Source organism: Cyprinodon variegatus, unplaced genomic scaffold (assembly GCF_000732505.1).
Source record: "Cyprinodon variegatus isolate N-32 unplaced genomic scaffold, C_variegatus-1.0 Scaffold402, whole genome shotgun sequence".
NCBI lineage: Eukaryota > Metazoa > Chordata > Actinopteri > Cyprinodontiformes > Cyprinodontidae > Cyprinodon > Cyprinodon variegatus.
The window spans coordinates 386617-409019 of record NW_015150855.1 but is presented as its reverse complement, the minus strand read 5'-3'; the positions used below and the strand labels follow the sequence as shown (position 1 = coordinate 409019).

Here is a 22403-nt window from a genome sequence, read left to right as displayed (position 1 = left end):
CAGTGACCTGAAGCTAAAGTTAAAACCTACAGCCATGTTAGACCCTCAGTTTGTGCTTTTAGTTCTGAGTCTTTGCTTCATGTTTTCTTTGTTGTTGTTGTAAATGAAGAAATGTCAAAGCAGCAGCCAGCAGCTGTTTGAGGACCTGCAGGCACACACTCATGACTGCGGTCTGCATTTTTTATCCGAACATCAACGGAACCATAAAGCTGCTTTATCTGCACCGTAATGTTCAACAGAGGGCCAATGTTCAACATGACATCGGATTAACTGCAGTGATATGATAAGACTAAAGAATAAGAACTGCAAACTTAAGCATTTTCCAGCATGTACTGTTAAACATGCTGAACTCTGAGCTAAGATTTGAATGTAGACTCAAAAACATGAAAAATGTAGCTTTATTCTGAGATCAGTTCCTGGATCTGATGATCTGCTGATCTTAGAAAGTGGGCGTCCATTCGTCCGTCCGTCCATCCATCCATTCATCCGTCCGTCCGTCCATTCGTCTGTCCGTCCGTCCGTCCATTCGTCCGTCCGTCCGTCCATTCGTCTGTCCGTCCGTCCGTCCGTCCATCCATCCATCCAATAGAATAAATATCACATGAATGGTTCCTCCAGAAATCCCTCTCAGGCCACTTTTACTCCCCATGTTCTTGATCCCCCCCGCTCACATTATTTAGTACTTCAACATGTTAATATTTTATGACGGAGTATTAGGGCCAGGCTGGAAGTTTTTTGAGAAAAAAGTCATTATATTACGAGAATGAAGTCATAACATTACGAGAATAAAGTCATCATAACACAACCCGTTTCAGAAAGAAAGCTTCAAGCTCTGACCAGCATATGACGGCCGACCACAAATCAGCAGCCACTTTGACATCCTGCCTAATTTGATGCTGGGGTGCTAAAACTAGTGTTGTGCCGATGCCATTTTTTGGCCCGATACTGATGCCCGATACCTGGCTGTGCAGTATTGGCCGATACCGATACAATCTGTTTGAAAGGGATGTGTCTATATGGAGACCTGCATACTACTTGGATGTAAAATAATTGCCATCATGGCTTTGTCAAGCTGCTGCCTACCTTTGGGAAGCAGGAAAAAGACTAAAACAAAGTGAATCCACTAGAACTTTTTATTGCCTACCTGGAATGACAGACAATAGTTGAATAAACTTTTGGCTCTCAAAATGGTATCAGTGCCCTATTTGTTGGTACTCGCTGATACCGATACCACCATTTTACTGCTGGATCAGGGCCCCGGCTGATACTGGTATTGGTGCAACACTAGCTACAAGATTTCCTTATTTGTCAAACCAGAGCCAAAGTATAACTTCACATTATGCTCAACATTCCTATTTTTCAGGAAAAAAGTGCTTCTTGTAAGAGTTGTCACAAAATACAATTATATACTCGTAATTTTACAACTTTATTCTCGTAGCGTTAGGTGTTCACTCCTGGTTGGCTTCAGATTAATGTAGATGTGAATATTTTTAAGGCCAAACATTTCAACAAGGTTAAAGTTTGAAACTTACTCAGATTTTAAGCTAAAAGCTGCAGCAATGTTACCATAAGAGTGAAACATAATCTAATTTCTGTCCTATTTGGGTTTAATTGCCGTTTTACACCGATTTGAGCTTCAGAAGCTCCAACTGGACCTGCATTAAGATTTTTGCAGCACCTGATTTCTGCCTAGCTTCTGCAGAGCAGAGTTGTCCGGAATCGATCTGCACATTGTGAGAGGCAGCTTTGAGTCTTCCTGCTGCCTAATTCCCATTTCTACTAAAATTATCTGTTAGCGGTCACATGTTGCTGTCATGTAACCAGCCTGCAGCCTCCTCTCTGCACATCTGGGAGGTTTTTATCTGCAGATCTTCACTGACAGAGATGTTATTGTGCGTCTAAAACCGCAGCAGCCAACGGGGCGCAGAGGTCACATGACCCGGGTTTGAAGTAGAGGCAGAAGTCTGTATAAAAGCCGTTAAGCTCAGTCCTGCGCTGCTGGATGGTGGGTCCTAACTCTGTCCACCTTCTCCTGTCTCTGCCAGGGAGCTTTCACTGTCTGCAGCATCCTGACTGTCAGCTGGGGGCTCCCACCCCAAGGAAGAGGCTGACTCCCTCTGCGTCGCTTGGAACATCAACGGTGAGCAAAAACCCAGAGTCTGACTGCAGGACCATCAGCAGATATTGTTCCTGATGATTGCCATGGTTACAGAAGATGGATCCCACTATGCGCCTCAGTGTTCGTTCATCTTTTTTCTGATTGATATGAATTAAAATAATGCTTCCCTTTTCCAGCCGTCGCTGTCTTCAGCTCCGTCCCTCTCCGACTCCCTGAGCGAACGCCGTCGTTCTTCAGGTGAGCTCGCCTCACCTGTCCCGTCAGTCTTCATACGTGTTCACACCGAGGCCGCCCCTTTAAAAAACCGAATCAATGTGGGCTTTAGTGTGTTTGTGTTTGTGTGTGTGTCTGTGTGTGTGCGTGGCCGTGTTGGTGTGTCTGCAGCTGCTTCTGTGATGGCGGCGACGCCCGAGAGGATCGAGCTGGAAAACTGCAGGGAGGAGCCTGAGGAGGTTTCTGAGGAGGTTCTGAACCGGTTTAACCTGGACGTGGATGGAGGGGTTCATGTCAGGTGAGGCGAGGGCCGGAGGGTACGGAAAGCCAACAGGGCCGAGAATATACTAAAAAATATGGCTAAAATTTTTTATTTTTTATTTTATTTATTTTTTATTGCAAATAAAGAAAATACAGGGAAACATAGAATATTAATAATTACATTAGGTTACATCATTAAAGGGTTTTACAGAATATAGAGCAACTATTTTACAATGTCAAAATCAAATCTGTACGTGAGGGATGCAATTCTTTAAGGGCAGTTATCATTTGAATTCTATGTAGATATTAATAGAGGATAATAAAATCTGGATTTTTTGTTGTTGTAAATATTTGGAGGTGTGAATATGATATTTACCATAAATAATAAAAAAAAGTTAACAACGTATAAATATTCTGTTTTGACAAGTTCACATTTCTCCATCCGAAAACAAAACTTTAACCGTTAAAGTAATACTGAGATTTCGTTGATGAAAAAAAATTTACCAGAATATTTTGGTATAATTACAATCCCAAAAATAGATGAATAAGCTTTTCTTCATTATATTTACAAAAAGTACACATCAGGTCCAAATCCCATTTATATCTTTTTTATCAAAAATACTTTAACAGGATAAACAATATGAATAACTTTATACAAAAAATTATCTTACTTTATTGTTTATTAAATATTTTTTAAGGAGCAACCAAGTCCAATTAAATGCTGGACCACTAAAATATACAAGCTGGTGAAAAAACAGCATCTCATAATAAATTATTTCTTAACCTTTTGTTGGTTGTTTTCTTACTTAGAAAAAGACAATCATAATCAATATAAATGGAGTTTGGATCAAAACTTGGCAGTGAGTGAATTTAAGGTGTCGATAAAGATGATAAAAGCTTTAATGACCGACTGGGGATCGCGTCAAAGACAACAGCATTTTCTTTAGGGATAACAGGAAATTGGAAAAGTAAAATAAAGCCACATTAAGACAATAAATGACCATTTGGATTTAGTTATTGGCTTACAAGTAATATCCCTCTATCAAACCATTTTCTGTAAAATATTGTCTTATTTTTGTATTTAATGTCTTCATTATTATTGCTAAAATGTTGTAGAACAACTTAAAAAAATCTGATTTAAAATAAGAAAGCTGTTTATTTGTTAATTTGTTTGGCATAAAATTTACTCCAAACTAACTTTTTACATTGTATTCAACCACAAAAACAACAAAATAAAGTTCTTTATTTATTAAATTATTGCTTCTCTAAAATAGTGCATATAATTACACTACAAGAAGATTTTTTTTTTATTAACAGAAGTTTTTACAGAATATTTATGGTGTATAGCAAGTATTTACAGTTATACTGAAAGTTATATTTTATTAAACAAAATTATCAATATATATAGTCTTACAGGCACACCATACAAGGAAGATGATTTTTGATTTTTAACACTAAAAGAAAACAACGAAACAAAATATAACACAAACTTTTCCCCTCCCATCCTCCCTTTCTCATATGGTTCTTAATATCCTTCCATTTCTGTACGCAACGCGTCCATCTGAGCACATTTATATCTGTATAATTCAACATATTACTATCAAGTACATAAATGAGGAAGTTATATAAGTTGAAGCTGGTCCAAGAAGGCTCACTTCACCATAGACAGCTGGGTCCAGAGAGGGGCCCAAGATTTTTTTCATAGATTGCATGTTTTCCTCCAACATTATACACTGGAAAAATTGTCTAGAAATAAGTAAAAAATTCTCAAATTAAGGGTATTTACCCGCAATTTGAGTTGGTAAATGAGATAGTTTGCCAATTGAATGAGTGTTTTTACTCTTAATATAGGATAATTAGATAATATGCATTTGAAATAAGACAATGCAATAGTTTTTTTCTTATTTTAAATATAATTTATCCCGTTCCATTGGTAAAATGTCTCATATTACTCCTCAGTTCAAGAAAAAATTCACTTATTTTTAGAAAAAATTACTTATGTAGATTAATAATTTTTGCAGTGTTTATTATCTTTTCAGATGTTCAGTAAGAAACAAGCTCATTACTGTCAATTTTATGTTTGCTGTCAAGAGTATAATATGTCCTATCAAATATATTTAAACTGAATTTGTTTTGTGGAGGTTAGCACAGTCTGTGCCTACCACAGGAAAATTTAAAAGAAAATCAAATTTAATGTGGATTACTAAAAAATGAAAAGGTCATAGCTGCTACTTTTAATCAAAACAAATATAAAAAAAAAAAAAAAATACTTCCACCAAGTGCTTAAAGTGGTGAAAAAAAAAAAAGTATATGAATATATATTTACTTTTGGCTATGATGCCGAAATGATTCTTCACCGAATCTAAAAATAAGTAAACATTCCTTAAAGTTTGTGTTTTTTGTCCTTAGTTTGAGCAGATAAATAAGATGATCTGCAATTGAATGAGTATTTAGAGACAATTATATTTTATGCACTTCAAAAAGGATAATGACATTTTAAACATAAAGCTTAATGTTTTGGCAAATTGTCTTTTTTTCTGCTCAAAACAGATGAAAATACACTTAAGTCATACAATCAGAGAAATAAACCCTCTTTTTTCATTTGTTGCAAACCTTTCTGGAGATCATGTAGACTTTATCTTTCCAGACACTGAATTTACATGGAAATAAAACCATTATGAAATACAAGCCAATTTTTTTCCCTGTCTAAATCACAGTTTTATATAAACCTTTTTAAAATGTAATTTTCAATTAGTAAATTGATGCTTTGGTGAGAAATAATCATAAAAAATTAGATGCATTTCTGAGCCAAAAACTTTATTAATGTTGTAGTTTTTTATTATTTATCCTTGTGTAGAATTTTCACTCTTTTTAAGAACAGTAGAAAGTAGGGGTGTAAATCACACCCATCATGGCGATTCGATTCAGTGTCAATATCCTGTCCCAACAATTTGATTATTTTACTCAAGAATACACCACGATTCGATTCAATTGATTGATTTTTCTTTTTACCTTACAGGCTAGACAATGTTTCATATTTGAAATAAATCAATGAAAGCTTTAATATCATTATGCATTTTATTTGAGAAACAACAGCAAATGACAGAAGTAGCAAAGTTGTACTGCCCATGAAAACCTCATTCACTGAAAAATATTTGTGTTGTAGCGAGTGTGTGTGTGCAAGCGGAAAGAGGGGAGTGGCTAAAGGAAGCGAGGTTGGAGGGCGAAATATGTTTAGCGCCACCGCAGCACGGAGTCAGAATCACGTCCAGGAGCAAATGGATAAAAATAGACCAGAGGAAAAAAACCAAACATGAATCGATGCGTGTCGATGCATTGGATCGTCGGCTGTTGGATCGATACATCGATATAAAACGATTATTATTATTTACACCCCTAGAAAACAGTAAAACTGGTGTTAAATTTTATGCTAAATCTTTTGTTAAACTTAAATCTAAATTAAATTCATTAAAGCTTTAATTGGGACTGTGCTTCCTGCTTCCAGTTCAGAGGAAGAGGAGGGTGGAGAAGGGCCGGGCTGCGTTTCCTCACAGGAGGCGACAGCTCCGTGGAGAGATCCTCCGCTCCCCCGGAAAAGTGAGGAGCCAAAGGAGGTGGAGGAAGAGGAGGGAGAGGAAGGCAGCACTGAAGACGAGTCCAGCGACGGTGAGTTCAGCTCCTGTTTAAGGTGTGCGTAGAAGTGTGTGTGTGTAGCCTTTTGTGATGTGCTCTATGTCGCCCCCTGCTGGTAGAGGGGGAGTACAGCCCGTGGGAGACGGAGCGTCGCTCGGGTCTGTGGCTCCTGTTAGAGGAGGAAACAGGTAGAACCAGAACAACCAAACCAAACGATCATTTTAAAAAGCCTCCATGTCTCATTCCAGTTTATAACTAATGCACCTCATTGCTTTATCAATAATAACCATTAATCAGATTTAACACATTTTTTAACAGGCTTTGATTATTTTAATCAGAGGTCTTCAACAGGGGGTCCGCGACCCATAGGGGGTCCATGGAAGTACTGCATGGGGGGTCACGAAAGTTTTGGTTGATTAGACTGCAATTTTTTCCACTTATTAAAATGTCTTTAAAGTTGTAGGGAAATTATATTTAAATGTGAAATCATTCTGGCTTAAACATGTATATCTTATACTCTTTATTAGATGATATTGTCCCAAAGTTTAGAAAATTTCTATTTAAAAAAAAATCCTGTCTTAAAATCTGTGTTTGTTTTCGCTATCTTCTGCAGACCAGTTAGTTATACGTCAGCCTGAACACCTAAATTCGGCCAATCATATATCAACGGTCATCTGTCAATCAAATTTTTTCAGTCATAGCATCTTGATTCATATGTCGCAGCTAATATACACAACGGTTGAAATAAGAAATAAGAATCCTTTCCTTTCCCATTGAGTTGCATCCCAGTGTTCACGGGGATGGACGTCTGTGTCTTCAGCAGGCGTAGAGCTAACAGAACTGGCAGCGTTGCGAGGCAAGGGCTCAAACATGTACGGCTGGAAGCCTTCTACACCAAACCAAGCTTCTGCCGCCCTGGGGTCCTCTTCCACAACATCTTCATCCCCGCTTTCCTCCTCTAAATAAAAAATGGATGACGGAGGAGACTCATCCACGACCTCCGACACTAAACTCTCCTCCTCTTGCATGTTTCCTCTGTCCATAGCGTTCCTTGACAGTGTCGTTTCTAAGTCACCAATTTAGTGCTACTTGGTCCCAATGGAATTTCCCATTGGGAACCTACTAGCACTAAGTTGCTAACTGGTTAGCAAGATGCTTCCGACAAACCGGCCACAACCAAACATGCATGCGAACCTTCAGCCACAACAATCCCGCCCTCTTGTTAAACGACCAATCACATTCACTTGGAACAGCCGTTTGCCTACGACCTTAAATCCACATTAACATGAATTCAACACACTGTAGTAAACAGATAAATGGAGGCAGAAGATGTCTTTCAGTCATCAATGCTCACATTCAGCTAAACACCTGTCCCATCATACAATATATATATCGCCATCAGTTTGGGGGTCCTTGGCCTGGAAAACGTTGAAGACCTCTTATTTTAATAATGCTTTTTAAATGAATACATTTTAATCCTGCAGTTTATTGTTTTTAATATTTTTTTCATAATACTTTGTCCTGAAATACTGATATTTGACTCTGGGATATAGACCTAGATCAGTCTCAAGTTTCACCCAAAAAAAGCGCACTGTGCTTGTATTAATCCTGCTGTGCGTGTTTGAATCTTGTCCTGTGCATGTATAAATTATATATGTGTGAAAATTGAGGCTCCATACTGGGATATATTTGGATTTATTTTCTCAATTTTTGTCCTTTATTCTTATTTATAATGGCTTCCATTTTCTTTTCTGCTTAATATTAGTTTGTTTCTCTTTTCATCAAATCATTTATGGGTTTTACTCCTTCTTCCTGGTCAGAGGAGGAGTCTGTGTCTCTTGCCTCAGACACACCTGTGCAACGTGGCTCCGCCTCCACCCCACAGCCCTGCATCTCCTCCCCTTCACTCCCCCCTGGGACGCCCTGCATCGCTTCCTTCGCCACATCAGATGACTCCACTCCTGATTCAGACGTCGCCAGAACGCCTCTTTCCCCTGTCGTTATCATGGAGGCGACAGCACAGAAACGACCTACAGCAAGGGGACGGAGCTCGTTTGATGACATCACACCTGAACTGCCACAGAAGAAGCCCCTGCTCCAGCAAGAGGAAGAGGAGGTGTCAGATAGCATGAGGAGGAGACAGAGGCACAGAGAAGCTCAGAGTCTTCCCTCCAGCCTCCTACCACCAGGTGGAGCCCTCCTCCTCCACATCAAAGAGAAGCTCAGAGAGGCTCCTCCCCCTAGGCAGGTGGAGGTCAGTGGAGGCGGAGCCAGAGGCCTGTTGAAGTCGGTGCTTCCTGGAAACATGAAGGACCAGAAAAGAAGGGGCGGGACTTTACCTGCAGAGAGACCAAGGAGGCCTCCAGCCAATCAGAGGAGAGTCACAGGTGACAACGCAATTACAACGGAGTGATGTCACAATGAGGATATAATAACTTTACTTCCTCTTTCCCAAAGTTGCAGGGGAGGAGTCGGATCTGGTGTCGTCAACTCTGCTGCAGAGATGCTCGCAAAAACCCAGGAACAATGTAAGCAAACACCTGACACCAACCAGCCAATCAGGGCAAAGAACAGCGAACCAATCAGAAATCACCAAATTTAGCAGTTTGTTACGTGAACAGTCAGAGGGAACAGACCATCTGAATTCCCTCAGACTGTCGTGTCATAAAAACACAGGTCAGACTAACACCTGAAATGCGCCTCTGACTAAACTTTGGGCTCGTGATGTTCACAGCTGCAGGTGGAGTTGTTTGGCCTCGTGTCTGAACTTGATAAAGTTACCGTGGAGGAAGATGAGGAGGAAGAGGACCAGCAGGTACGGTCTATGCTAGCTGACTTTGTCCAGAGGTGTGTCCGAACGTCCAGCCTAACCCCGAGTCCCTCCATCACTTTATAAAGCAGGACTATATAGTGGATTTATAGTGAACTCAGTTAACTGACCGTTTAGACATATGATCACTACTTTTCACCCCCCCATTGGTCATGTAACTCCGCCTCCCCGGATGGTGCCTGCCCCATCTTTGTTATTTTTCACCGCTGTCAGGTAGCAACAGTGGGCCGCTGTGACAGAAAATCCCATGATGCTTTGCGAGAAAAGTTCTCCTTTCAAAGCATCATGGGATATATCTGCCCTTCCAGTGACCATTTATGATCAGTACGTTTCAAGATGCTAGATCCGGCCACTAGACCAGGGGTAACCAATAAAAAATCGGAGGGGTCCGATTAAAGAAAATCATCAACTAGTAAAGGTCCGGAGACATTTTTTTACTTGTTGTTTTTTTACTAATTGTTTCTTTTAAGAGACACTGAAATAAAATGAGGTGTTTATGCATCCATGTTATACACTGACTTTTTAAATAAAAATATAAAAAAACTGTCAAGTGCCTTGAGATGACATGTGTTGTGAACTGGCGCTATAGAAAAAAACTGAATTGAATTGAAATGAAAATTTTTTTTACAATTTCAAATCTAAAGTGTTTTTTGAAGTAGATCCGGACCCTGGTCCCCTAATCCGTGACCTCTTCTCTAGACGTTCGGACACTCATCTGAAATGGTGTAACCACTACATAATGCCTAGTGGTTAGGGCGGACATTCGGACACAGTCATGGACTCGGGATCGACATAAAACCAAACATTTAGTTTGCTAGCAGCATCTTTTCCATCACGTTGATGGTTTCCTGTCACCCTTATGTCCACTTCCTGTCTCTCAGCAGGTCTACGTTCCTCGGGCTCTGGCGTTTAGACGATCATATGGAGTCAAGGTGCAGATGTCTTGTTTCCCAGCAAAGATTTCTGATCCAGGAATCCATGTTCTGTCTAAACTGCTGTCCTTAATCTGGTTTAGAGGAAACCCCAGAGGGAGCGAGTCCAGGACTCTGACGGACAGTCCTCGTGCCCCACAGAGGTGGTGGGAGTCCTCACCCGACCCAAGGAACCGTCCAGTTTGAGCACGAAGGAGTCCATGTTCCAGAAGGACCAAGAGGACAAAGATGAAGACCTGGACACTAAAATCACTCGACGGGTTCAGAGAGCCGCCAGGAGGCAGGCCAAGAAGGAGCAGCTGAAGAGGCTGCACAAGGCTCAGGTGAGTGTCCCTGAGGACAGCGGTGGTCCAGACCTGACCAGAACCAGAACCTTCAGTCTGTCTGTTTCAGATGATCCAGAGGCAGCTGCAGCAGGTGGAGGTGAAGCAGAGGGAGCTGGAGGAGAGAGGAGTGATGGTGGAGAAAGCTCTGAGAGGAGAAGCAGGTGAGCCGAGATGATTAAAACCCAATCAGAACCTCCTGTTACTACCTGAACCACCTCGACCTTTTATGTTTTAACCTTATGAACTCATCTGGACCCTAATTCTTCTACCAGAACCTATAAACTCATCTGGATTTCACCTGACATTTGCTGTTTTAACCCGACTCTACTGATGTGATCTCATCTTCTTTTACTGAAACCTTCCATCAGCTTCTCTGGTTAGGGCCCAGTTAGACCTTGCCGATTTAGCCAACGTATGCCTGACGTCCCAGAATCTCCTAAAACGCTGGCATACGCCAAACTTTATACGTATTTTTTTCAATTTTGGGCGTATACATAGCGTATTCATAACGAGTCCAGAACTTAGGTCCAACGACAGCCTAACTTATGCATAACGCACGGCAGAGCTGCTCCAGAGGGTAGCAGCGATGATACTGGCCGCCGCCAAAAAAGAAGAAACTAAAAAAAAAAAGAGAGAAAGGAGGTCTGCAGTCGCAGCAGATTCAGCATCATGTCAGTTAGGAAGTTTGTTGATTGTGGTCGTGAACGCATAGAGGATCCTTCACAATCACCTTCTCACTCCCCCTATGATGGGGATGAAGTCAGGAGGAGAAGTTATTCTAAGATTTGGATAAGCTGGATGCCACGACTTAAGAGTAACTTACACTTAACGTATGTCAACGATCAGATAACTTAGCTCTAACTTATGGTCTATGTATGGCATACGCTGGCATATGTTGGGCAATTTTTAGCATGCTAAAAAAGTTCTTGACGACTCGCCGTATGTCGATGTGTGCCAGCGTGTTTCAGCGTACTTCAGCATGCTCATAACTTATACAAACCATACCCATGACTTATCCAATGTATGCCAGCATTTTGGCAGATTTACCGTACGTCAGGCATACGCAGGCTAAATCGTCAAGGTGTGACATTGGCTTTACATGCTTTCTTTCTGACCAACCCGTTTCCCTTGAAACACACCTGAACATATCTGTGGTGGGAAAAAATCTGTTTAATTTTTGCTTTGGGTAGAGAGGTGTTTTGACTCTGACACAACCTTCAGCATTTCAGTCATTGTAGGCAAGGAAGACAAACTCTGGCCAGATCAGAACAGGGCTGATTACCATGCAATATGATGCTGTATGATGTTTTGTTCTCTCTTTTTAAAGATGAAATAAAATTCAGACTGAGTGAAATCCTCCGAGCTCCTTTGATTTAACTAGAATGAATAGTTGAATACTTTTTTCCCATGACAGTAGCGCAATCATAGACTGAACATTTCGTATCTCTGCTTCTGTCTTCTTGAACCCCAGTCGGCCTCAGCAGATGGCCGCTCACACTGAGCCTGGTTCTGCTGGAGGTTTCTTCCTGTTAAAGAGAGTTTTCCTCTCCACTGTCGCTACAATGATTGCCTTCGAGTCAATGAGGCCTATAGATAAAAACACTTTTAAACTATCTGACTGGATGATCTGGTTGAATTATGTCTATAAAGAGCCTTCAGTTGACATTATATGTATTGGTGCTACATAAATAAACTGAAGGAATTTATCTGATTGGTTGTTTTTTAATCTTTGATTTATCTGCCTGATATTGAAGCATCAAGCCCAGAGAAGCCGTGGATTAAACACTGTATTGCTTTTTAACCTGTTTCCTACCTGAATCGTCCTAAATTCAACTCTTTCCTGCTCCTGACAGACTACTGGGAGGATTCCAGCTGTGGCCCAGACATGGAGCTTCACCTGGGAGGTCAGATTTCTTTCAGAGTGGAACTGTTTTCCCACGAGGATGAAATAAACATCCCGATAGGAGCAGGTGTTTAAATGTGCTCTGTGCCTGCAGGACTGGGTAAACTGGATAATCTGGCTCTGATGCAGCAGTGGTTCCAGCTGGTCCAGCAGAAGAACTCCCTGGTCCGATACGAATCTGAACTCATGATATTGTGAGTATCTCGGACTGTTTGAAGACGCTCCCGCAGCAGAACCTGCTGGACCTGAATGTTGTTCTGGTTTTAGCGCTCGGGAGCTGCAGCTGGAGGACAGACAGAGCCGCCTGCAGCAGGAGCTCAGGGAGAGGATGGCTGTGGATGGTGAGGAGGCCCGAACAGAACCAGAGCGCTGATCCAAGGAGGGCGAGCTCCAGCTTACGGTCTGTGCCGACTGTTTCAGATCACCTGAAGGATGAGGAGCAGCTGGCTGAGGAGCGGCTGATCTTGGAGGAGATGCTGGAGGTGGTGGAACAGAGAGACGCTCTGGTGTCTCTGCTGGAGGAGCAGCGGCTGCTGGAGAGGCAGGAGGACCAGGACCTGGAGCAGGTTCTGGTAGCAGGAGGACTGGGACTCAGCTGGACCTGAGGAAACTGGATCCGGCTGGAATTCAGATGATCACGCAGAAGCAGAAACTGAATCCAGTCGGACCTGAACTGGACTTGATGAGGCTGCTGGTTGTGGCTAAAAGTGCGAACGTTTTTGTCTCTGCTGCTGTTTGCTGAATATTTCATGTTTGGGTGAAGGACTCAAAGCAGGTGCTTCTGGTCCAGTACCTGTAATGTTCACTGTGGCGCTGAACATTTACACTTCTAACAGAACCAGGACCCTAACAGAACCTCACTGACAGTAACATTTATCACACAGGTGGTCCAGATTAAAGCAGAGCATCCAGCTGATCCAGATATTAGAGACGTTCAAGAACTCTTACCTTTTCTTTTGAGTCTTAAAATTTACACTTTGGGTCCTGAAGCTGATCCAAAATGTTTCTGACCGTTTCCCAAAACTTTTCACCAAAGAAAGAATAAAAAAAACTCCATCTTTTTCAAACCTTCATCAACTGATAGAAGAAAATCACTAAAGTGGAATAATTATGAATTATTAGAAAAATGTAATTATTTAAATATTGATTATAACATTAAGATAAAAGGCTAAGTCTGATGATTTAATGAATCAATGACAGTAATTTATCTTCAGATGAAGGATAAATATGTAAAAAGAATAAAGATCCTGACCTTCTAGCTGGTATTGCTCCGCCTCCTATGATCACTGGCTCCTCCCCCCAGCAGGGTGACATTCCACGTCCCCAGAGCCGGTCTAAGCGCCCACGATTTGGTCTCTGAGGCCTCCATTTCTGACTGGCCCCTAATCCTTCTGAGCACCGGTCCCTCATGGCTCCCCCTGCGGGTGGGGGGTCCACTGGGGGATGGCCTCCTCAGGCTAGGCCCGGCCGGTTCCCACGACAAAGAACCAGACCACCAGGGGCCCCAGGGAGGGGTCCCGGCTCCGGGGTACCGGCTGACTGTAACCCCCCCCATCATGTTAAGGTGGCGGTTCGAGGACGGGATAAAAAATGGATCAGGGAGGAACTTATTTACCAAGTTCTCTAAATTATTTTAATTAGAAATGTATTAAAACAATTTAGAAAACTTGGTAAAAATATAAAAAAAATCATTTTAATGGGATTAAAATGCAAAACAAATCACATTAACGGGCTAATTTGTAATTTTATATAGTTATGCATTAAAATATTCTATTCTAAAAACTTTATGTGACTGAAAATAGATAAAGTAAAAATAATTGTAAAAACTAAAAGGTTTAAATAAAATGTACTAAAATAGAATAAAGTCAAACCCAAGAATAATTAAAAACCGATTAATCCCAGATTATTTCAGCTGAACATCTTCATTCTGGTTCTTCTGGGTTTAAATGGCAGAACCCAGCTGCTTCTCAACAGTTCAGTCGTTGTTAATGAATGTTTCTTTGCTTTTCCTTTGGTTAAAAACAGGAAGTTTTCAGATTCCACCTTAAATGAAAAGTGGAACCATGTTAATAAATCAGCTGGGGTGTGTTCAGGTTAAACCAAAAGCAGGGGGCGCTGGTTTCAGGCCTCCACAGATGAGGATGTGATGTGAGCTTTAGCTTCAGCCGCCTGCCTTATTTCCTCTGTAACCGGCTTGATCAGACTCCAAACAACCAGCTGATGGTTTTAACTTCTAATGTTTAATAAAAAGAGATTTTCAGCCAAAGCTTCATTAAATCTTTGTTCTTTTTCGTGCTCTATGAGTTGAACTAAGCAGAGAATGTTTTCATCCATTTCCTGTTTCTTTATGTTGAACGGATCCTCTTTGGTAAGCAGGTTCTGTACATGAAGTTCTGAAGTTTTGTTTCGGTACCAGTTACCTCATGTGAATTCAAATGTCCTACTGGAAGGAACATCCACATAGCATGATGCTGCCACCGCCATGCTTCACTTTCAGGAAATGAAAGACGCAAGATGACAAAGTTGGAAGTCATTTTGCTTTGAATAGATTATTTTTTTTCCCCCTTAAAGCCAATTAATTTCAGTTCATCCCTTAAAGCAGTGATTCCCAACCAGGGGTACCCGTACCCCTAGTGGCCCGAGAGTGCATTGCAAGGGGTACATGGAAATATTTTAGTTCTTATTCAGTAAAATAAAATAGAGCTGGGATCTATTTTGCATAGATCCCAGAAAGAATTGAAAAATTAAACAAGCTTTTATCAACCAAAAAGTTTTTCTTATATGTTTGAGTTCAGCTTCAGCTTTGAAACACATCCAAACCAAACAGAGGAACAGACTGGATGTAGAGAACAGCTGTTTTTCAAACTGAGCTATCTGAGACCATCAAAGCAGATCAAAGAAAACAAAGTAAAACTAAGTCAGAGTGAATAATTTTTGTTCTGTATTTTTCACCTAATTCATCAAGTTTAAATGTATTTATAAGGGAGTTACTCAGAGGAGCTCCAGCCTTATTAATACAGGTTTATAATAGGATTTTGTTTTGTATTTATTTAGATTCCTTCTGGGCAACATATTGTTTATTTGAGATGGAAAGCATAAAATGCCCAAGAATTAAATGTTCAAATTAAAACTTTTTTTTGTTGTTCTGTTATTGTGTGTGCCACTTTTGGACAATTATCAATACTTTTGTCTGATATTCATCTTCAGACAAAATGCCTAAAGGGGAACACAAGTCAAAAAAGGTTGAACACTCCCTTAAAGAAAAGCCTTCATCCTTTTTTTAACATTTGGCCCTTGATTTAGAGGCTTTTCCAGGCTGAAAATGTAAACTCATTTTAAAACATGTTGGTTTTTCTCTCTCTAAATTCATCACACATTTCCTAATTACCTCTTAATGAAGAAACAAACTCGGAAATATGAAATCACTGCCGAGGTCGGAGAATACGCCTCTTTGGAACCTTCTGGGAAAGTTCTGGATGTTGCAGTTTCCCTCTTTCTTCAGAACATTTCCTGTAATCGTTCCTGTTGCTTCAGGTTAACAGAAAACTGATGTTGAAACAGCTGAGGCCAGAGAGAGAAGAGCCAGAGAGGAGATATTCTGGTTTCTGGGTAAAGAGAAACCTAAGGAGGGTTAGAGCTGACTGACTCAGGTGTTCTACTGGTCTTCCTCCAGTTAGGATCTGGGTTTAATGGGATCAACGATCCATTTCCAGTTTCCTCTGTTCCTTATAAAACTGCTCCAGCTGAGTCAGACAGGATGGAGAAGTTTTAGCAGGATTAGCCAGTTTCCCAGTTGGATAGAGATCTGTACTTTGACTAGGCCACTCTAACACATCTGATCAGCATGCTCATGCTAATGCTACTGGTGCTTCTCTCCCTGTAAACCTGAGTTTAGAACAAACGACACGACTCAGGTTTCAGCTCACAGTTTGGCTTTTAATACAAACATTTTGACCTGACAGAAACGGACCCGGTTCTGCCGGTTCAGACCGGGTTCCTGCTCTCAGTGACCGCTGGCGTCCACCTTCAGGTCCTTTCCGACCAGTCCAGAGGTGACGGGATGCATGGCGGCTCGGTGAGCGACGAACACTCGGACGGCTTCTTCCCGGTACTTCTCGAAGGTAAAAACTTCCCTTTGGGTCGAACAGAAACAGAGACGGATTACAGGTGTGTAACAGGTACCGACCCAGAGTCTCTCTGGGGTTCCGCAGCTCCTAGAAGCATCCCTGATCCAACATGTCTGAACCAGCCTCATCGGGGTTCGGTCCAGGTTCTCCCAGTGACCCGGTTAAATCAGGCCCGTTGGAGCAGGGGAGACTGGAAAAGCTGCAGGACTGGTTCTGACCTGAAGAGTGGCCGGGTGAACTTCATCCTGCCCTGCTGCGTCGCCATCTTCAGCGCCAGGGGAACCGCCTCCTCCCACTTTGAGCGAACGCACAGTCTCAGCCACCTGGAGACACGGCAGCCAATCAGGAGGAAGCTCCACCTGGGAGGAGGAGGAGCTTAAATTACAGCGTCTCACCTGAAGCGGATCTCTGAGTTGGTCGAAGCGTTGAGGTTATAAACGTCCTGCATCTTCTTCACATGAGTCAGAGGAAGCGGCTCCTGAGGAGGAGAGCAGGGGTCAGAGAGGGGGAGGGGCCTGATCAGAAGGGGGAGGGGTCTGAGGAAACGTTGTGCTTTACCTCCTGCAGCAGCAGCGACAGGAACTCGATCACCTGGTGGGACGACAGGTTCTTCACCTCCGACTCGCTGAAGCCGCACAGGTCCTGTTCTGTGGCCTGAGGGCGACAAAGGGTTAAATCTGGGTCCCAAACATCCTTACGGCGCCGGATGGAGATGAGGAGCATCTGACCTTGATCCAGCGCTGACTCAGAGCGATGCAGGCGTCAGCCAGAGTGGAGTCATACCTGGAACACAACAGAACCCACCCATCAGGACCAGAACGGGACTCTGAGACGGGTCGGGCCTCCACCAGAACCCACTTACTGCGGCTGGACCGGGGGCATCCCAGGGGTGAACATCCAGGCGTTCCAGTCCACCTTGTTCAGGACGTCCACCTGAAGGACAGAAGGTTAGAAACTCCTAACAGAAGCAGCCAGTAACCTGGAAACTCCAGCCGCGTCCCCCAGGTCGTCTCACCTTGTCTTTAAAGTAGAAGAAGAGGTAGTTCTTCCAGTCGTCCGTGGAAACGCTGCTGTAGGCGAAACGCTGGATGTACGACTTTATGAACCCCATGAACACCTCTGAGGAGGACAAACCAACAAGGGCGTCAGAATACGACCAGAACCAGGAGGGTCTGCGTGTGGCTGGGTGTTACCTGGCCCTCCCAGCAGCTCCTCCAGGTGGTAGAGCAGAGCGAAGCCCTTCTCATAGGGCACCGAGGAGAAGGCATCATCAGGATCCACCTCCTGAAGGCTGGGGACCAGGTTGGTCAGAGGGTTGTCTGCTCCGAAGGTGTTTACCTGAAAGACAAAGGTGAGGGGTTAGAGGAAACACCCGCATAGTTCTGTCTGGATGTTCTGAACGGGTTCAGGTTCTCACCGAGTCCTGCAGGTCCTTCCAGCCCCCCCGGGCTTTAAACTGCCTGAACATCTCCCCCTCCATACACCTGCCAATCATCCTCTCCAGGTAGACCGTGTGACCCTCGTTCAGCCTGATGGAGCAGAAACCGCCTGAGCATCAACTCACACTGATTGGATCAGAACTCGTTTCCGCTCTGTTACCAGAAATGTTCCCAGGTCCTGTTGGTCACCAGGTTCCCGGTCCAGCTGTGGGAGATCTCATGAGCGATCACCTGAGGAACACAGAGACACCTGCTATGGAGCTCAATCAGGGCCAGAAGATTTAATTGATTTTTAAAATAAAAAAAAAAAAAAAAAAAAAAAAAAAAAAAAAATATATATATATATATATATATATATATATATATATATATATATATATATAAAATTTAAACAAAAAACTGAAAGTGAACAAAGATTAAAAACCAAAAAATATATATATATTTTTGAAATATGAAAAGATTCAAAACTGAAAAATATTTTTTTCAAAAGGAAAAAAAATGAAATATTTTTAAAACTGAAAGATTGTAACTGAATGAAAAAGTGAGATTGAAAAATTTTTAAACATAAAAAAAATGAAACAGATAAACATTTTTTTTTTTTTTTTAAACTGAAAAGGAAAAAAAAATCCAAACTGGAAAAGAAAGAAAGAACTGAAATCGAAAAAATATTTCAAACATTTTTAAAACCAATTTTCATATTTTTCAGATTCTAGTTTGATAAAAGCTGAAACTATAAGTTTATAAATATAAGTTTAAATCTTAAAGTATTTTTATTTATTTTAAGATCAACTTTTTTTTTGTTTCAAATTTTTTTTAAATTTAAAATAATTGTCTTTTAATGAAATCAAAAATTTTTTGAACAACTTTTATGGCACCAATTTGGCTCCATATGATCCTATTCAGGCCTCATCCGGTTCCTGCTGAGGCTCCAGCATCTGCTAAAAGCCAGCTTATCGCTTTAATTCAACCATCATCAGGCCCATGACCTGATTGGTTAAACTGGTGCGGGGTCATGTGTCTCTGGTGCGTTACTCACTCCAGACAGGGATCTATCTCCAGCCTGAGGAGAGACAGGAAACAGCGGGTCAACAGGACGGCCATTAACGCTGCGACAGGCGACCCCGGCGAGTTCAGGTTTACCAGCAGAGTGGGCGTGGCGAAGGTGAGGCAGGGGTTCTCCATGCCGCCGTAGGGGAAGGATGGAGGCAGAACCAGGATGTCGTACTGGCCCCACACGTACGGTCCAGCCAGGTCCTCCGCCGTCTTCAGCATGGTCTCCGTCTGATGGACAGGTGGACACAAACAGAAGGTTAGGTTCAAACCGACACCATGAGTGGGTCCAAGAGCTTGTTGCTACGGTCACCCACCTCAGCAAACTCAAACGCTGCTTTATCCACAAACTCCTTCTCAGACCAGACTCTGGACCTGGGGCCGATTTCCCTGTGGACCAATCAGAGAGCAGAGATTCCGTCACCTGCTCAGGCGCAGCGATCAGATCATCACACTGAGGGGGAAGATGCTACCTGCTCTCCAGTGCTCCCACCACAATGGCTATCAGGTAGGACGGCATGGCAACCTGAGGTCAGAGGTCACAGAAAGAATGGCTGCTTTCGAAAAAGTATTAACACCCCTAAAGCTTTACAATCTGTCACTTTCTAACTTCTGGGTTTTACTGGGATCTAAACGAAACAGACTGGAGGAAAACTAATGCGTCATCTAGTTGGTTAACACGGTGGTGGCAGCCTTATGCTGCGGGGAAGCTTTTTTTTTTACCTCTCAGCAGGACCCTAAACATCCTGCTGGAGTAGAGAGACGATGAGGATTCATGAGACAGAACGGCCTAGTCAAAGGAAATACCTAAACCCAGCTGATAATCTGCATGTGTGCAGCCTCCTCCGCTCGCACAACTTCCTGTTTTCTGTCACATGACATCCCAGCAAGACCCAACAAAGTTTTCTTCTCTGTAAGAGGGAAACACCCGATCGAGAGTTTAAGGCGCCACCTACCGGCTGTCTGAACCTGTAGATGATCCGACCGCTGTCCTGAGGGTCCACTTCCTGTCCGTCTCGCACGGCGCTCATCACCGCCACCAGGTCCTTTGGGACGGACACCTGGGAGACGTGGAGGGAGACGAGGCTGAAGCTCTCAGGGGATTCTGGTCTGAATGTTAGTGTGGGTGAGCTGTACAGGTGTGTGTGCAGGAGGGACAGACCTGAGCGTAGTAGGTGTGTTTGATGGAGGGGGTGTCCTGGCAGGGTACCATGCTCCTGCAGTGATGAGCCTGGAAGACAGAGAGCAGGGCAAAGCTGAGCCTTTTTGCTGGCAGTTCTGGTTCTTCCAGACCTTTGAGATTGGCTTTTTACTTTGTTTTCCATGCAAGACAAACAGATTTATTCAAACCAAACAGTCAGAGTTAGTTGAGCAACAGCTTGTTGATCAACACTAAAGAAGCAGAAGAAAAACCAAAGTATCCCCAAACTGTGTCAACAGAAATCTCAGAGAGGAAGCAGAATATGGGGCAAGTTAACAGCCAATAACAACATAGGCTGAAGGTCCAATTTATACATCAATAAACGAGAAGTTACAACTTTTACATTTGTTTTTGTTTGCAAAGTACCAATCACTAATTTTACTGGTAAATTTGCAATTCTACTTCTAAATTAATTGTCATTGTACTCATCCATATTTAGTCATATAGTACATTTTTTTATTAGTTCTTTCAATTTCATTGTTTATTTATATAGCACCAATGAACAACATGTCATCTCAAGGCACTTTACAGATACAATTCAACCAGATCATCCAGTCAGATTGATTCCAAGCTTTCTATCCAAAGAAATCCCTCGCACTAAGCATGCTTGTAGCGACAGTGGAGAGGAAAAACTCCCTTTTAACAGGAAGAAACCTCCAGCAGAACCAGGCTCAGTGTGAGCGGCCATTAATAATAAGGTCATTCCTAACTTCTAAACTTGTTTTCTCACCCATCTGATGTGACATGAGTGGACAACAAGCGGTAAAATTGATTTAAATGTACCAATTTCAGACACAAAAATTTCAGTCTTTCATCAGCTGGTGTCTTTATTTGGACACTGATTAAACCCCGAGTACGGTCTGACAGGTGCCTCACCTGGCACTGGCTGAACAGGTATGGCTGTTTCTTCCCAGCAGTCTGCTCAGGCGTGAGCCACTGCAGCGCCGACGCAGATGGAGACGTCTCATAGGCCACTTCCACGATGACCTGCTGGCCCCTGATTGGTCAACACAGACATGGAGGTTAAACGTTTTACTATTAAATCAAAAGTAGGGGGGAAATTGCTCTGCAACAGCTTCTTCCCCACTGCCATTAGACCGCTGAATGTTGAATAAAATGAAATAGATAAATAAATGAAAAAACTGCTGCACTTTAAGAAATGGAAATGTCTTGAGAGCTGTACTGAATGAAATTTGGTTTTGTATACAGGGTTCCTACAACAAAGTCAAAAGTCAAAGTCAAAAAGCCTTTATTGTCATTATATTCTGCAACGGATACAATGAGATTTGGGACTTCCATATCAGCTACCCTGAAATAAATAAAAAAAAAAAATGAAAAAATAAAAAAATAATATATATAAATATATTAAAAGGAAAAGGAAATGTAAACAGTGAAAAGGAACATAAGGCAAGTTAAACTTGTTATGTACCTTGAAATAAAACTTTAAGACCAACTTCACACTAAACACAAGAAAAATGTAACCTGATGCTTATTTTAACATAAACCACAACTTAAAGGTCCAATAGAAATGTTTCCAATTAAAAAAAATTAGGAAGGAAGCCAAAAACACACTAATAACAGAAATATTTAATGGAATTCACAAACTTTGTTTTGACCCCATAATAGCTCTGCTTTCATTGTCTGCGAACCACCAAACATTATCCGGAGATTTGGTGCTACTGGTGCTTTTTTTCACGTTGGAGATTCTGTAGAGGGTGGAAGAGAACTGAGGAACAGCTGCTGCTTCTCTGTAACTTGATTTTTCTTCTCTCTTAATGTCTGACTCCACAGCTCTGATTTGTATCAAGCCGAGCTTAAATGACTTCTTGCTCAAAAAATGCCATTCCTCATATAAATTACCTGGTTCTGTTTTTTTAGTCATGCAGAAAACTCTTGGCTGGATTGCTGAATAGTTATTGGAGCGTCACCCCAAGCACTGGCGTAACTTTCTGAAGGACTGGTGTGGACATGTTCCCACCCATCATTTCTGCTGATTTACTTCAGCCAACAGTAACTGTGTGCAGCTGTCTGTGTTCAGAGCGTTTTCAGTCTGGTTTTTTTCCTCGCTCTCCTGCACCTCTGGAGTCCCACCTCTCGGTGCGACATCATCAGATCTGTCGCTTTGGGACATAATATTATTTGGTGTCGCTATTCACTGCCTACAGAGTACAGTGGAGGAGGAGAGACACAGCAGCACTCAGTGAATATTAACCAGCAGCTACTTTGATGTTTAAAGGCACACTATGCAACATTTTTCAGTTAATTAATGTGTTCCATAACGTTATGGATGACTAAATGAGTCATTTCAGGTTGAACAAAGGTATTCTCGGCCGCCCTGGTGGTCTGTGGGGGAAATACCGCACTTGCAA

The 22403-nt window shown here is 42.2% G+C and overlaps 2 protein-coding genes across 2 annotated transcripts in view; one reads left to right on the top strand and one right to left on the bottom strand.

The window, feature by feature from the left end:
* The window catches only part of LOC107092972 (protein-methionine sulfoxide oxidase mical3a-like), a 29402-nt gene extending 16407 nt beyond the window's left edge, over positions 1-12995 (top strand). Inside the window, exons 21-35 of the mRNA XM_015387732.1 lie at positions 2046-2140; positions 2296-2356; positions 2504-2630; positions 6099-6259; positions 6346-6414; positions 8047-8613; positions 8684-8754; positions 8961-9041; positions 9938-9988; positions 10072-10311; positions 10382-10475; positions 12168-12218; positions 12312-12411; positions 12485-12558; positions 12638-12995. Of these exons, the coding sequence (XP_015243218.1) occupies positions 2046-2140; positions 2296-2356; positions 2504-2630; positions 6099-6259; positions 6346-6414; positions 8047-8613; positions 8684-8754; positions 8961-9041; positions 9938-9988; positions 10072-10311; positions 10382-10475; positions 12168-12218; positions 12312-12411; positions 12485-12558; positions 12638-12822 (2027 nt within the window). The 3' untranslated portion in view covers positions 12823-12995. The remainder of the gene's footprint in view (positions 1-2045; positions 2141-2295; positions 2357-2503; positions 2631-6098; positions 6260-6345; positions 6415-8046; positions 8614-8683; positions 8755-8960; positions 9042-9937; positions 9989-10071; positions 10312-10381; positions 10476-12167; positions 12219-12311; positions 12412-12484; positions 12559-12637) is intronic.
* A 3137-nt stretch (positions 12996-16132) lies between these two features.
* Positions 16133-22403, bottom strand: part of lta4h (leukotriene A4 hydrolase) — a 9376-nt gene continuing 3105 nt past the window's right edge. The window contains exons 3-19 of the mRNA XM_015387717.1: positions 20911-21031; positions 19996-20064; positions 19790-19894; positions 19307-19359; positions 19151-19223; positions 18924-19064; positions 18820-18843; positions 17944-18014; positions 17762-17873; positions 17538-17682; positions 17360-17463; positions 17207-17277; positions 17073-17127; positions 16903-16998; positions 16740-16822; positions 16563-16667; positions 16133-16350 (exon numbers count right to left, since the gene is read on the bottom strand). Coding sequence (XP_015243203.1) covers positions 16221-16350; positions 16563-16667; positions 16740-16822; positions 16903-16998; positions 17073-17127; positions 17207-17277; positions 17360-17463; positions 17538-17682; positions 17762-17873; positions 17944-18014; positions 18820-18843; positions 18924-19064; positions 19151-19223; positions 19307-19359; positions 19790-19894; positions 19996-20064; positions 20911-21031 — 1558 coding nt within the window. The 3' untranslated portion in view covers positions 16133-16220. The remainder of the gene's footprint in view (positions 16351-16562; positions 16668-16739; positions 16823-16902; positions 16999-17072; positions 17128-17206; positions 17278-17359; positions 17464-17537; positions 17683-17761; positions 17874-17943; positions 18015-18819; positions 18844-18923; positions 19065-19150; positions 19224-19306; positions 19360-19789; positions 19895-19995; positions 20065-20910; positions 21032-22403) is intronic.